The sequence below is a fragment of the Thermobia domestica genome, chromosome 16, assembly GCF_964235325.1.
Source record: "Thermobia domestica chromosome 16, izTheDome1.hap1.1, whole genome shotgun sequence".
NCBI lineage: Eukaryota > Metazoa > Arthropoda > Insecta > Zygentoma > Lepismatidae > Thermobia > Thermobia domestica.
This window is the reverse complement of record NC_137469.1, coordinates 24,769,569-24,786,274: the sequence shown is the minus strand read 5'-3', so window position 1 is coordinate 24,786,274 and position 16,706 is coordinate 24,769,569. Positions and strand designations below refer to the sequence as shown.

General features: G+C 37.5%; 1 protein-coding gene across 1 annotated transcript in view; it reads left to right on the top strand.

Annotated features, from left to right (window-relative positions):
- The window catches only part of LOC145672950 (pancreatic triacylglycerol lipase-like), a 243,712-nt gene that overhangs the window by 219,573 nt on the left and 7,433 nt on the right, over nucleotides 1-16,706 (top strand). The window contains exons 6-7 of the mRNA XM_081742200.1: nucleotides 106-351; nucleotides 8,871-8,985. Coding sequence (XP_081598326.1) covers nucleotides 106-351; nucleotides 8,871-8,985 — 361 coding nt within the window. The remainder of the gene's footprint in view (nucleotides 1-105; nucleotides 352-8,870; nucleotides 8,986-16,706) is intronic.

Genomic DNA, 16,706 nt, shown 5'->3' with positions numbered 1-16,706 from the left:
GTTAAAATTGATAGTGTATGGGCCCCATTACGGGAATAGCTGATTATGATCTCGTATTGGTTTTTGACACTATTAAACTTAACGATATCTTATATTGTTTTATAGAAGCATCGAGGATAGCACCTTGCAGTCACATACGAGCAAGCGAATTATATATCGAATCCATTTTGTCCAAATGCTCTTTCGTTGGATTTCCGTGCCATCGCCTTCGAAACTTTGAGAGGGATTTCATTCATGGGTCTTGTTTTGAATGTTACGGCCCCTTCTGCGGAGTGATGGGTTACAGATCTAAAGAGTCAATGAGTAGAGGAAATCTGTATCTTGTTACTCGTGGGACAAGCCCTTTCTGTGGTAAGTTAATAATTACTCATTAACTTTTTATCTTGGTGTCACATTTCAACACATTTACTACAAATGAAATTAATATGAAAGAATTTCACCAGTCAGTAAAAAATAATAAATTAGAAGTTGTATATTTCTAATACATATGTAGTTAACTTGGGTTATTATTTTTTAAAAATTGAAGTTTGAATGTACCTTTATTTATTGTAGAGCATTTGGAGTAATTTTAGATTGGTAACATTAGCTTAAGGTGTATATTAAATTACTTCCCTTGATAATGTAGAAAATACATATTTAAATGTACCACTTGCTAGTGGATTATAAATAAGGGGGTGTAAGTGGGGATTTTTATTACTGTTTTGATACGCCAAAAATAAATAAATAAACTGTATGTGCAAAACAGAAACACAAATAGAGTTATAATCAGTGTTTCGTATAGCCATGTTTTTCAAGGAGTACTGCCCTCTGGAGCTCTGAGAGTGCTTCCCCCCGGAGGAGACCAAAATAATACGTCTATAATATAATAATAGTATAAATAGAATAGTACCGTGTGAAAATAATGTGTATCTCCGAGTACTAAGTGTGCCCCCTGGAACATCTTTTTCTGAAAGAAACACTGGTTATACTTAATATGTAAAACATTACATATTAAGTTATTTTGTTTTATTTTTATTGTGTATATGTGTATATTTGTCTAGTTGATATATGTTATGTTATTTTAGCGTGACTGACATTTTTCAGGCTTGAAGAGGAAAGGCTAACTGGTTTATATTTTACATTGATGATGATGTTTAAACTTAAGAAGTATACAAACAGCGTACAGCTATTTTTAATGAATATGCTTTAGTTTATTTGAAGAACTTGTAAATATGCTGTTTTTAGATTTGTATGACTGCTTTACTTTTTAATTTTTGACTTTTTGTGACTTTGTTTCACTGTCTATTTTTTGACTAACTACAACGAAGCGAACTGAAATGTTTATACAACAAAAGTGCTTATATTGCAGTTTGTGGGTTTTAAAATTTGTTTTTTTTTTTTTCAAATGAAGAAATTTAATTAACTAATATATATATATATATATATATATATATATATATATATATATATATATATATATATATATATATATATATATATATATATATATATATATATATATATATAAGATTGAGGATCAGAGTTCATTACTTAGATTTTAACACAACTTAAATCATGCTGTTTGATGAAACGTGTGTGTGTGTTAAGATCTAATGACACAATTACAAATCACTCACATTAACAGAAATCATCTCAGACAAAACTTTAAAAATTACCTACATTTACAGATTTGTTTTATGAAACTGATTACCAACAAAACTGATAGCATTAATATAGCATATATATATATATATATATATATCATTAATTGGATGAAGTTTTTTTGTAATACATTCTTGGTGAAATCAGTGTTGTTCCTAAGCAATTTCTAAGCTACTTAATTGAAATTAATAAGTATAACTGTGTTAGTTATAAATGGCTTTATATGTTTACAAAAGTCAATGCTTATAAACTTTTACTTTTAATCTTCTAAATTACGTTATGCATAAACATTGGAAGTCTTAACTACTATCTCCGTCTGTCTATCTGGGACAAAAATGGTAAGATTTTTTTAAAAATTGATTCAGAGTCCAATTAATGTTATAAAGATTCGAAAAAACGGAAATTTTGAAAAAACAACGAAACATTTTAGTTTTTAATAGATATTTTTTCAAACAGTACCTTCTTACCTAGTCATTACAAAGCTACATGTTATATAATATCCTGTTACTGTTGTATTACAATTGTGTATCAACATTTATGGCTGCCAAGGTTTGGAATTAACTCTGAACTACCATTTTCTCTTGAACGTACAAACACTTTAAAAAAAAAAAAAACTGAAATCGCTCTTGATAGCATAAAAGTATTCATTAACTGAGGCTGAGATATAAAGCTGAGATATAATTATTTAAAGCTGAGATATAATTATTTCCTTTTCACATAAAAATTGATGAACTAGTTTAACTTCACTATCACTGTTTTTGCTAATGTACTGTTAGGAGATATTATATCTACAATTTCGAGTACTTTAACAAAATTTAATATTTTTTGTGTCTTTTAAGTTAAAGATAATAAGAATTATCTATAATATAAGCGAAAATAAATTCAATTTCGTTTAAATAGTTCGAAGTTTTTATTCATGATATAATACATGCGAATTATTATAACAAATCGTAACAATTATAACAAACTGTATATGAAAACAAAATTATCAGGAAATGTAGCCTACATGTTGCGCAAACGACAAACAATAAAAATGGCACATTTATTAAATAAATTTATGAAACAATTAAGAAAAAATAACTAAATCAACAGGAAACATATTTCGATAGTCGAGCCAAAGGAAGGGGTAGAAAGAGTTCGAAGTTATATTAGATAATAACATTTTGCGAATAACAAGACAAAATTCTTTCAAAAAATCAACAAAACAACAACATACAAAAATACTACAATACTCCTATATACGGCTCTAACCATATTCACGAAGAAATTAAATGTCGACTAAAACCGAGGAATTCGTGTCATTATTCAGTTCAAAATCTTTTGTAGTCGCGAATTCTGTCCAGGAATGTGAAGCTTAAAATATATAAAACGATAATCATGCCTGTTGTTCGGTACGGTTGCGAAACATGTTCGCTTACTCTGAGGAAAGAACGTAAACTGAAAGTATTTGAGACGAATATTCGGACCCAAGAGGAACGGGAATGGTAAATGGCGGAAACTTCATATCGAGGAACTACATACTTTATACAGTTTACCCAACATTGTTAGGGTCGTCAAATCTATTAGGCTTAGGTGGGCAGGTCATGTAGCCAGAATGGAAGAAAGTAGGAATGCTTTCAAAGTCTTAACTGGAAGACCAATCAGAAAACGACCATTAGGAAGATCTAGGCGCAGATAATATTAATAGGATCTCGCAGAGGTAGGAATAGAAACTAGAAACTGGATACAGTTGGCTAAGGATAAAACTCAGTGAAGAGCTTATGTGAACGTGACATTGAACCTCCGTGTTCCTTACATTATTGAGTTAGTTAGTTAATATACTGCTCCGAGAATACACCTTTCTAAAGAGAAATCTGTACCCATTCCCCCCCCCCAATAAAAGCATGTTTCTAACTAATTTATCCTTCGACTTCATCAGACACAAGATACCGTATCTAATGAAGAAAAACATTTGACGTAACTGCTATATATCGATCTTTTAATAAATTGTGTTTTGTTCAGAGATTGTGTGTTATTTGTATTTTGAATTACTAAACCAAAGCTAACATGAAACAGAAAGAAGAATATACAGGTTATCTTTGCATTTATGGGAAAGGAAAAAAAAATTTACAAAATCTTCCCACCTCCATTGCTTTTCGTGAGGCTTGCAGACTCGTCTGTTCCCGCTTGATACACCCTTGGCTGCACTAAAAGTAATGGATTGAAGTTTGTATTTGACATATTTTAAATATAAGAAATAACTTATCTGACAAAGTTTCAACTGCAAATAATAACCACAAATCGACTATTTTGTGGTTTGCGTCTACGTGTGGAGTCAGTCTTGATAGATTTTTTTTAGAGCGTTTTAGGATGTTGCCAAAATATAGATGCTTTTATAGTTACTACAATCAGTTTTGAAACCTTTCTTGTTAATTGAAGCAATAATTGATTTTTTTAAAAATTCTTATGCGAATTCTTCTTGTTCCATATGAATAGAATGAATTTGTGCGTCTCATTCCACAATCTCTTCTCTCCAGCTAAAATTAACTCAGCCGAAACTTGATTTAGGTCTGGAGATTTATGTTTCTTTTATTTATTTTTAGTAATTACTCTTTCTGTTCTGTCAGGCTTTGCAATGTACGGTTCTGCTGTATGCATTTCACGCTCTCCACTACAAATTGTCTTTGGTTGCATTTTGACTAAATTATCAAAAGATAAATCTTTCCATCTATTCAAAATACTATCCGTAGCCGTGAGAATTGTGCCGTCCGCTTTCTTTAACATACGCGCAAGGTTGGTAACCTTTCTTAAATTCACTATTGACGCTTTTATGCATGTCCCAAATACTTATGTTTTTACTGTTATCTTCAACTTCAATAATTTCACTTTTCAAAAAAATCACGTTTCTTTGTTCTAAAAGTTTTGGAAGTTTCCTGCCTGATGTCGACGAAATTTTGTGCAGTTCTATCGTTTGGATTTTGTATGCAAAGCAGTTTTGCCTGTTTCCTCTTGCAGTTAATTTAGTGCATTCCTGGTCCATCTATGGTTGGTTTTTACGTATTTCCTCGCACCATAATATGCTTTGTGAACTTTAATGTTATTTCTAATTTTAACCCAAGAATCCTCAACACTAGCGCATTCTGAATTTTCTGAAACCGAAAATCTATTCGACACTTCAATCTGGTATTCCTCTCTTCTCTGACCCTCGTCTAATTTCGTTAAATTAAACTCTTTCGTCTTTAGATGCTTAAGATTTCGCTTTTTCAACGATAATTATTCTCTTATAATCGCTGTTACCAGGTAGTGGTCAATGTCACAGTCAGCTCCTATAGAAGACCGAAAATCAATTATACTAGACTGCTTTCTTTTATCTACAAAAACGTGATCAATTTGATTATGTGTTTCTCCATCTGGTGAGGGCGAAGTACAGAGGCGGATCCAAGGGGAGCTATAGGGGCTGTAGCCCCCCTTGATGCTCAGGTATGCACGTGATAAAATGGGCTTCAATCCTGCTTTACACTGGGTAAGGCGGCAAACTATGGTTTAACCCCTCCCTTGATCATATCCTGGATCCGCCACTGGCGAAGTATATTTATGAATGTCCCGATGTTGGAATTTTGTACTTTTCACGATAACTTTGATGTTGCGAAATTCATGAATCTAACGCCGTTGCAATTATTTTCCTTATACAAAGTTTCGTTCCGTATAATCGATTTGAAAACATTTTCTCTTTTTACCTTCGCATTGAAATTCCTAAAGAGAATTATTTTCGTATGGTATCGCGGCGTTCTTTCAAATACTCGTCCTAGTTCTTCGTAAAAACTGTCCTTTATATCGTCATCTTTATCTTCTGTTGGGGCATATGCATTTACGACAATAATATCGCACAATGTATCCTAAAAAGATATAAAGGAAAGTCTATCATTAACAAGCTCAGCACATTTAATTGCTGATGTTATTCGTTTGTGAACGAAAACTCCTGTTCCTAGTTGATTTTTATTTCCTTCCTCATAAAAAGACATAAAATTTCCGGACAACACCCTTCCTTTCATTCCCGTCCAACTTCTTGAACTCCTACCAGCTCCATTCTATATTTCTTTAACTCACTCGTTAGGGATTTTAATCAGGGATGACCAAAAGTTCCGGTTCCAGACCTGGATCCGGAAGACCTGGTTCCTCAACCGGATCTTAGGAACCGGTTCCAGACCTGGATCTAAAAATCCCCCAGAGGCACAAAGTTCACCTTCAAAACCCTGCAAAGTGGGCCACGCGCTTGTGCCCTCCCCGCCCAGACCCGCTTGTGCCTCCATAGGTGTTTAGCCAAACGAGTTTGCCAGTTTGTCTGTCTAGCCAATGAGTTTGCCAGTTACCCAGTTTGCTTAGCTAAATGAGACGAATGGCCGTTGCCTGGGCGCCTGCCTCTCGCTTCCATCATTTCATCTAGCACGCCGTTCACAGCATGCCAACATCTCGGATTTAGGCAATGCACATGCCCTACAAAGACATTATATATTCCATATTCCAAATCTCATGTCCATTTTACTTTGATGAAGTTAACGCCAAGTAATCAGTCCTGGTCTGACGCATCTGTGAATGTTTCTGAAGAAGTGCCCTATTTTTTTTTTTTTCAGGATGAGTTTGTTAGCCTCACACCAAAATCCCAAGCTAGAGGAGCACCCCTTTGTTGTCTGTCCGCGTCTGCTTATTCAATATATTCACAGCTAACTTCTATATCTAGACACCTTCTCCTCGATCCACAACTTGAGGACGCGCCTTGTTGTGGTGATAGGAACCCACTTACATATCTTATAATTATAATTTTAATATATTCTAATTGTTAAATAAAGTAGGTTTATCTAAATACGAATTCAATCTGTGAAAAATGGTTAATTAAATGGTACAATATTACAAAAATGTTGAAAACTGCTGAGCTAGTGGACACAAGCGTCCGAGGAATTCGATGCTGTTGCCTTGTAGTGTTTTTCTGAAACAAGTAAGATATCTCTTTTGTAGGAAATGCACAGGAAACAGTAGATTTGTTTGCATAATCAAATAAAGTGAACATAGACTCATGGTTTTCATCTTATTATTATTATTTATAGTTTAACGATGCGCACGATACAAGATAAGACGGACCTCTCCCAACAGATACAGGAGGCGAAACATCACTGTCATTGACACATTTTCGGAAACTATCATTTGTCTCGTTGTCTTGTAACTGTTACAGACATCTTTAACTTTGTAAAATACATCTATATAATTTAAAATATGAATTAACGGAGCAATTCTAGTTAATGGTACACACTATTCAATGTTCCGACTACAAGTGATTTGAGTACGTGAAAAATCACGAATACAAACCACAATAACGGAAGCAGTAAATGGAAATACTATCCAATAGAGCAGCGTTTCCCACCTTTTTCAACTTGCGGCACAGTACGGGTATTACTTGGATTCTTGCGGCACACTTATAGATATTATTATTTGTAAATATAAAACACAATTGTATTTTTCTGTGATTATTGATCTCCTTCTTACAGAGGAGAAAGTTCACTGTTGTTCAGATCACTGTTTTTCCTTCGTGGTAAATCACTATGCTTATTTTTTATTCTAATTTAAAAATAGAAAACAATTGCAATGTAATATTGGACTCAGGTTTTTTTTTTTTTTTTTCCAAAAACTGTTGTTCAAGCTTTTACTAAGAAGGAAGATCACTAAATAACGAACGAACAAACAAAATCTCTTTCACTTTTAAAACACAAATGCAGGTAATTTGTCGAAAGGATTGAATGATATTTAAAATTTTCAAGTTTCGAAATAGTCTGCAATAATAAAGAAGCAATAATGGTCATAACAACGATAACCATATTTTTTCAACATTAGAAATGTACAGAACAGTAACTTGGTATAAAACTTAAAATTGTAGATTCATAGTAGAGGTTCATAGTAATATGAAATACATATATACATTTTTTCCTACCTTTTGCATTTTGATTGCTATAAAATTAATAATTTTGTTTCGATTCCTCGCGGCACACCAGCGGCCCATTCACGGCACATCAGTGTGCCGCGGCACACCTGTTGGGAAACGCTGCAATAGAGAATCAACTTACTAATAGATAAATTTACAAAATATACATATCCTCCAGAATGTAGCATATATGGAAAACAAAAGTAAACCAATCAAAAGCAACTCTAGCTTTAATATTGAAAGCTAATGTTCCAAAAATCATTCTTAAGTCCATATAATGACACCATATTGTAATCAACCAGATACACGATACACGAACTTACTCTAATAAGAACAAAAGTATAAAGTTTGCTTGCTATTTTAAATTACATTTTCGTTTCATTTTTAGTTTAGCGTCCCTATCACCAGCGAGGCTATATGAGACGTGGACCTATAATTTAGTGTGGAATTGGAACCACATGAGTTCCCGCCTGAAATCGAGCCAGGGTCTCCCATGCCAAAAACTCATAAGCTAAGTGCTTAGCCACGAGAAAGTTCAATTAAAATTATAAATTGAAGAACATATCTTCACTTAAAACTTCAATTCATCATTCATTTAGTGTGCTTAATAATGAGGCAACTTTAACATGTTTACTTATCAATATTAGTTTCACATGTTGCCATAGGAACACCAATGAAAATTACTATTAAATATCACTAAAGAAGCAATCATTTTACACGTCAACGGAGATTAGGAACAAATTAACTCAGTGGCGTATCTAACCAGAGGCCAGGAGGCCTATCCCTCCAGTTTTTGAGTGACAAATGTAGGCCTAATTGAAGCTATTATTTATACATATCTGAAAGTTTATGCTCAAGATATATCTAATATACACCGGGTTCTGGCTGCCCGCCAGTCCTAATCTTATAGATCTACCATTGAATGAAGTGATTAGCGAATTATAAAGGAACTTACATGATAATCAGAACCGGAACTGTTTGAAGCCAAAAAATGTACTAAACGAACTACAAATTGAACAAATAGAAGATCCTTGCATACCATAAACTATAATTAAACCGAATTAACTATTATCTGTAATAAGAAATTAACTACTAAATTTCATTTCTTGCACATAATTGAGATCTGCTTTGTGTTGAAAAAAGTGAAAATATTACTGAAATAGAAGTTCTGATGATAACTCTTACTTATGTTGAAACAACATTGACTTATCTTTATTAAAAGAAGGTAATTGTGGCGTCCATCTAGTATACAAATATACATTTATATTCTTTGTTTCAGGTGATCAAATTCAGGCAACTATAAAAATATCGGAGAAAACTGCTTCTACCAGAGGAAGGCTCAGCTTATCAATAGCTTCTAAGGGAAACTCCGCTGACTTTCCTATGAATTCTGGGTAATGTATGATATTTAATACATCAAAGATTGTAAAATTAACATTATAACTTTTAAGAATAGACAGCATGTTTATATAGGGTGTTTTGAAACAACATCGACAACGTCTGGGAGGTGATTCCTGATACAAAAATAAGACGGAAAGTATAGACCAACCTGGGTGCACAAATGCTTCCTTTCGGAGTTATAGGCTGCCGAAAACATAAAAAAATGAACTTTAAAGGTCATAACTTAAATAATATGAGACTTACGGTAGTTGAGTCAAGATTTTATTTAGGAACTAGTATGTGCCCTATCCAAATATCCATGTTTCAAAATCCTGTGATACTTCTGCAACAATTTTTATTGAGGTAGTTCGGTGAGTACTTCAAATTATGTGCCCCTAGAAAAGCTTATTCTATAAAAATTGTTGCATGAGTACCTTAGGATTCTGAAACATGTATTTTTGAATAGAGCATATTTGTTTCTAAAAGTGAAGTCTTGACCCGACTACGGTAGTTCCCATATTATTGGAGCTATGGACATTTAAAGTTCAGTTTTTCATGTTTTGGGCAGCCTATAATTCCGAAAGGAAGCATTTGTGCACCCAGGTTGGTCTATAGTTTTTGTCTTATCTTGGTGTCAGGAATCAACTCCCAGACGTTGTCGGTGTTGTTTTGAAACACTTTGTATAATTTCTAAGAACGTAATAAGGATAGCCGTTGGAGAAACGCTAGGGATTACAATTCTGCCACTGAATTGAAATAAAATCTTGAAGATCAGTGCTTACGTAAAAAATAGGAAACCGATTTTGACTCAGTGAGAATTGCTGCAGATTACAATATTCATACGTGGAATTTCCAGATTTAAAAATTGTGTATTCCAGTCATGGAATTGGTTATGGGATCACCACGTCTATTGGGGCACTTGGGTCACGTTTCACTTCTCAGACCCGGTCCCGTGACCCTGATAGACCAGAAGACCCAGATAAACCTGATGATCCAGACATACCTGGTGACCCTGACGGACCGGAAGACCCAGATAGACCCGGAGACTCAGACATACTTGGTGACTCTGATAAACCAGAAGACCCAGATAAACCCGATGATCCAGACATATCTGCTGACCGTAACAGACCGGAAGACCCAGATAAACCTGATGATCCAGACATACCTGGTGACTCTGACGGACCGGAAGACCCAGATAGACCCGGAGACCCAGACATACTTGGTGACCCTGATAGACCAGAAAACCCGTATAAACTCGATGATGCAGACATACCTGGTGATCCTGACAGACCGAAGACCCAGATAAACCCGATGATTCAGACATAACTGGTGACCCTGACGGACCGTAAGACCCAGATAGACCCGGAGACCCAGACATGCCTGGTGACCCTGACGGACCGGAGGACCCAGATAGACCCGGTGATCAGACAGACCGGAAAACTCAGATACACCCGGAGACCCAGACATACTTGGTGTCCCTGATAGACCAGAAGACCCATATGAAATCGATGATGCAGACATATCAGGTGACCCTGACAGACTCGATGACCAAGATAAAACCGATGATCCAGACATAGCTGGTGACCCTGACGGACCGGAAGACCCAGATAGACCCAGTGATCAGACAGACCGGAAGACCCAGATAGACCCAGTGATCAGACAGACCGGAAAACCCAGATACACCCGGAGACCCAGACATACTTGGTGATCCTGACAGACCAGAAGACGCAAATAGACCCTGTGACTCAGACATTCCCGGTGACCCTGACAGATCAGAAAACACAGATAAACTTGGAGATTCCAACATACCTGGTGACCCTGACAGACCGGAGGACTCATATAGACCCGGTGACAAGAACATACCCATCGACCCGAAACCAGCCGAAATATTATCTTACAGCATTACAGCAGAATTTTAAAGCTGGTTAATGTTCAATACTCGAACTCGTACATTCATTTGTTTGATTCTCAGTGTCCTACCGAAATTTGCGCCATCTTACTCGACGTCGTCGAATTGAATGTTTCTCAAAATATTATAACCAGTTGGTAGCACTGGCCTGAATGCATACAACATATATGCTGACAGGCAATACTTTATGACCAACTACCTAATATACCATGTGTCTACCTCTGGATCGCAGGACGGCAGCAATGTGGTTTGTGACGGAAGTAACAGGGCCTCGGTAACTGGTTGGAGTCGTCCTGCACCACACCTGCACACCGAGTCCTGTAAAGTTCAGATCTAACGTTCAACGACATCCCAAAGGTGTTCATTTGGGTTAAGATCAGGTGAGTTTGAAGCCTATTGCAGCAATTGAAATTACCATTATATTCCTTGAACCACTACAGCATAAAATTGCTTTTGTGACAAGGACCGCTGCCCTGTTGAAAGAGGTCATTGCTAGCTGGTCGACATGAATGAGTGTACGTGATCAGCAATGACCTACACATATATAAGAGCAATAATAGTTTCCTTCACACGCACTACAGGACCAACGATGACCATGTGAAGGGTCTTGAGATCATAATAGAGCTAACAGTGGCCTGTCATCGTCATAATGTGCACGTCTCGACAGCTGTTTCCCTGGAAGACGACGGATTGAGATCCGGCAACGATATGATGAAGGCAGTATCGTGATTCTTTGGTCCATGTAAAATTGTGTCATTGCTCGGCAGACCAATGACGACGAATATGTACCCATTCCAGTCGTAATCGACAGTGCCGTGGGCTAACATTGGTACACGTGTGAGATGTCTGATGTGGAGGCTTATATCTAAATGGATAGGATGAACTGTGTGCTCAGACCAAGGATCTTATAAATAGAGGATCGCCCTTACAATAAAATCTTGAAGCCATACGTCACAGTTTCGCCATCCCTACTCTGCCCACTGCGCCCAATAGGATCGCAATGTTTTGAGCCAACAAACATGGCGGAAACGAAAGTAGCCAATTAGACGTGCGATGCTTGGTTCTTTTTTGGCTTCATTATTGAATAGGATGAAGATATATATATGCAGCAAATCCTCTATTTATAAGATCCTTGGCTCAGACATGCTTGTGTTTTGTTTACTGTTAAAGTCTCCTGTTATTTGTACCATGGTTTGCGCATCCTGTTGTGCCAACCTTGACAGTCTACGACTTCCCGACATTTGTAATGAGATGTGGCCGCCCCACGCCCTGTCGTTCGGAGCTGGTTTCGCCGTCCTTTTCCCACCTTTGAAAGACACTGACCACGGCAGATCGCGAACATCCGACATATTGCGCTGTTTCCGACATGCTTGTTCCCAAACTTTCTGGTCATCACAATCTGGCTTGTATCAGCTCTGATACATCTCCAGCCTCTTTATTTTATACATAAGCATCACACTGACTGATAGAATAATATTCCTGTCACCGTCAGACGAGCAAATTTTGTAGGCTATAAGTTTTTCGGATAGGCAATGTCTCTACAGACATTGCAAGTACCAATGCAGGTACCCTTTGTAGGTACCAATGCAATATAAACATTCTGTGCTACTACAAAAAAAAAGAAGAAAAGGAAAAGAAAAAGAAAAAGTTCTAAATCCTTCATGGTTGTTATTCTGACAGACAAGCTGGCCATGTAGCTGGCGTCTACCTGGTTAAAGGGTTTTACGTTTTCTTCGAAAAAAGTGCTGTGACAAACTTTTTTTCTACTCGTTTAAACGGTTGTGCCCGTTCTGCAGAAAGGTGTGTTTATGACACTGTGGAAACCACAAAATGACAGTTCTTTTAATATTGTATTATTATTATTTCTTAAATAGATGATACACCTATATAATGGAAACACATAAGACGTTTACTAAAGTATGCAGGCATATTGATCCTACAACCTAGCCACTGTCCGTAACTGTATCAACTTGTTTTCGCTTAAATCTTTCTGAGAATGTTGATTTTTAGAAACATCTCTTCCAAACACAAAAATTGCAAAGGATACTGATTTTTCTCAACTTTGACATGTTTAAATTTAAATTTATGGTTCGTTATTTGAGGGAAGATCATCACAAATGATTGTGAAAAGTTTTCTTTTTTACGCATTATTAATCTCCTGCCATCTATTCGATTCATGTTGCATATATTAAATTTGCGGTTGAACCACATATAATCTTGACTTTCGGTAACGAATGTGCAAAGTTCCGAGAAATACATTTTCGTTTCTGACAGAATAATAGATACTTAAAAAAGAAAGAGATTATTATTCCTTTATTTACAAGTAATATGTTTCTTTACCCTTCGCAATTCTTTAATTTCTCGTTTCGGAAATTTAGATGAAAATACATAATTCGATCTTTCAGTATAATGTCCATAACCACTTGAAGTTTGGTGACGTATATAATTTCTGTGCATAATTTTTTTTCTAGTTTGATGCCCCACGATTATGCACCGAAGCTTTGGGGACGATCATGATGATCAGTGGCGTATTTAAGAAGGGACTTCCGGCCTCAAGTCCCCGAAATCCTACTTACTACAGTAAGGTAAATGAAATATCTTGCAGAATTTTCACTTTTCAACGCAAAGCACCCACCCCCAGAAAGTTAATAAAGCCCCCTGAAACAAAATCGTAAATACGCCACTGATGATGATAATGAATGAATGATGGAATGAAGGAGGGAGCAAACGGTAAAATCTCGAGAAGCTCACAGACGTAGTGTTTGTTCACCGCATACCTCACTTGGCGCTAGCTGATTTCGAACCAGAGACCCTAACCAACCAGAAGTAAGTGTTCGAAGCACTGAGTCACCGCTGTCTCACAAGAAACAAGTGATGGTGGACGTCATGCTTGATCGTTCCATTATCTTGAGAAATGATGTCAGTTGTCATTTCAGTTTGCTTTACTTCGAAATATTTAAATATGCTTGTTGTTCGTATCAGTAGCTTAGGACTCTAAGTCACTGCCTACCCTATGAAATTAAGAGACTATATTTCAACTATTTTTAACAGACTTCAAGAAAACGAGTTATACCTACTTTTCAATTTTTTTGCTAGCCGCGTACGACTAGCCCCGCCCAAAGGGTCATGCCCTTTATTAGGGGATGAGGAATAAAGGAAATCTCGAGAGAGGAAAAAGATAGATGGAACAAGTGAGGTTTAATTTATTTATTATATCTTTATTTTATTTCAAAATCATAACAACATTAGAGGGAAGCATCAATTTTCAGCTGTGGTATTGACTGGAGGAGCTGCAGAGTATCATGGCCTTTAACCATGAGCATACTATTAGGGGATGATGAGATGAGGATAAAGTGCAGAGGATGTCACAACACAAGGTATTTGGTTAGTTCGACAAATGCTGATTATCTTCTGATCCAGGGCTACTCTAGATCGTGATGAAGACAGTGGGAGGCCTGTTGAGACAGTAGGACTACTGTGCAGTAGATGGGAAAATGTAAGGTGAATCGAGATGAGTGATGAAATCGGCAACGAGAGGAAGATCAATGCTGTCAGGTGGCTGTGAGCAATGATACAGTGAGAAAAGCAGAGACAACGGTGTATGACAAAGGAGTTCTCGTTTCGGGAAGGTGGCGTCGGCGTGCATGGTGTCAAAAAGTAAGGGGTGGTGGTTCTGGAAGCGTTGAGAAATATAGCGTAGGCGGAGTGTTTCAAGGTGGTATAAAATATGTGGAAACGGAGTACGGTCATACAGATCTCGAGTAGGGCTGGGAAGACAGATACGAAAGGCAAGTCGGAGTGCGTAGAATTTGGAGGCATTTATAGAAAGAAGAGGGAGCATCGATCCAAGCTGTAAACCCGTAGGTAAGGACTGGCCGGAGGAAAGATTTGTACGTATTAAGAAGAGTGACAGCAGAAAGACCCCAAGTAGTGCCTGTAAGGCGGCGAAGAAGGTTAAGGCGTGAGTAAGCCTTGGCAGAGATGTACTTGAGGTATGGAGTCCATTTAAGATGTTGGAGGAAAGTAATGCCTAAATAAGTGACTGTTTTGCTGATGGTGACAGGAGTATGAGATATACGGAGATGGAGATTGGTAGGATTGTGATGAACACGGGAGCACTTTCCAGGTGGTAAGAAGATAATCGCTTGCGTTTTAGCGGCATTGATGGTAAGACGCCACTTGTGACACCAAGAAAGAAAGGAATCTATGGCAGGTTGGAGAGAAGAATTAATGCTTTGAATCGCATTTCCTGTGGCTAAAAAGGCAGTGTCGTCGGCATATTGAAAGAGGGTAACGTTCGGGGGAAGTGTGGGAAAGTCTGCGACATATAGAAGGTAGAGCAGAGGAGATAGGACTGATCCTTGGGGGACCCCAGAATGAAGGAAGATAGGAGAGGAAAGGTGATTATTAATTGATACATAGCTAAGTTTGCAGGAGAGAAATTGATAGATGAGGCGAATATAACAGTGGGACAGGTGAAAGGAGAAAAGTTTATAGAGGAGGCCAAGATGCCAGACTTTATCAAAAGCTTTCTCGAGGTCAAATAAGATGAGGCACGAAGGTTTGGATGTGTTAGTGATGAAAATAGTAAGGCGGAGGAGTTGATCGGAGATGCTAAAGGAAGGACGAAAACCTGCTTGATGGAAAGGTAGTAAACTATATGCTGAAAGATGGATGTGAAGGCGAGTGACGAGGATACGTTCGAGAATCTTGCTAAAACACAAGGGTGAGTTGGATAGGGAGGTATGAAGAGACGGATTGTGGGGGTTTGTCAGGTTTGAGAAACATTAAGGTAGTAGAAGTTTTCCAAGGTATTGGATAGAAACCAGTGTGAAGAATGAAAGTAAAAATGGTAGAGAGATGGTAAATCAATACATAGGGACCTTCCTTGATGTGGCGGTAGGTGATTTTGTCTATGCCAGGAGCAGTGCTCTTCTTTCGGGAGATTGTATGCTGGATACAAGAAACAGTGATAGGTGCTGTAAGTGGATTGTGGAGAGGTAATGGATAATCGGGGTGAGGTTGAAGGTCGGGTGACGAAAGATCTAAAGTGTCAGTGGGATGTCAGCGAAATACTGGATCTGGTGCAGGAGTGAATATATCCTGAAGGTATGTGGCAAAAGCATTGGCTTTAGCAGTATCGTCGGGAAGAGGAAGTGCATCATCGAAAAGTGGATAGGTAGTACGTGTGGATTTGACGGTAAGTTGATGGAAACGCTTCCAGAATTTGGTGGGGTGGGAGTTATCAGAGAGAGGATTGCAAGTTTTGATCCAATTTCAGCGTTTGTAAGCTACTAGATAATTATGGACAGTACGTTGGTGTTGACGATGGATCCTAAGGGATTCAGGATTGCCAGTACGGGTGAAATCAGGATAGAGTTGTCTAGAACGCCTGATTAGAGGAAGGTATTGAGGCGGAAAGGGTGGTTTGTGTGGATGAAAGGTAGACTGAGGTATGTATTTCGTAGATGCAAGATGAATGGTGTCGGTGATAGTGTCAAGAGTTGTATAAAATTTAGTTTCGGGGGCGGAACAGTTTCAAGAGCTGTATCAATGTGGGAGCGGTAACTAACCCAATCGGCCTTGTCGAAACGAGGGGTGGTGTGAGCGGGAAGAGATTGATAATTGGCAGGAGAGCGTTGCAGGAGCAGCGACAGTTTAATGGGAACATGATCGCTTCCAAGCGGATCTAAGACCGAGATCGTGCAACGGTGAGAGAGATTGGATGATGTGATCACGTCAGGTGTGATATTACTGACGGGGCGAGTTGGTTTCGGAAGAGTATGAATAAACCCACTAGTATGAGTGGTAATATAAGTTCGAAAA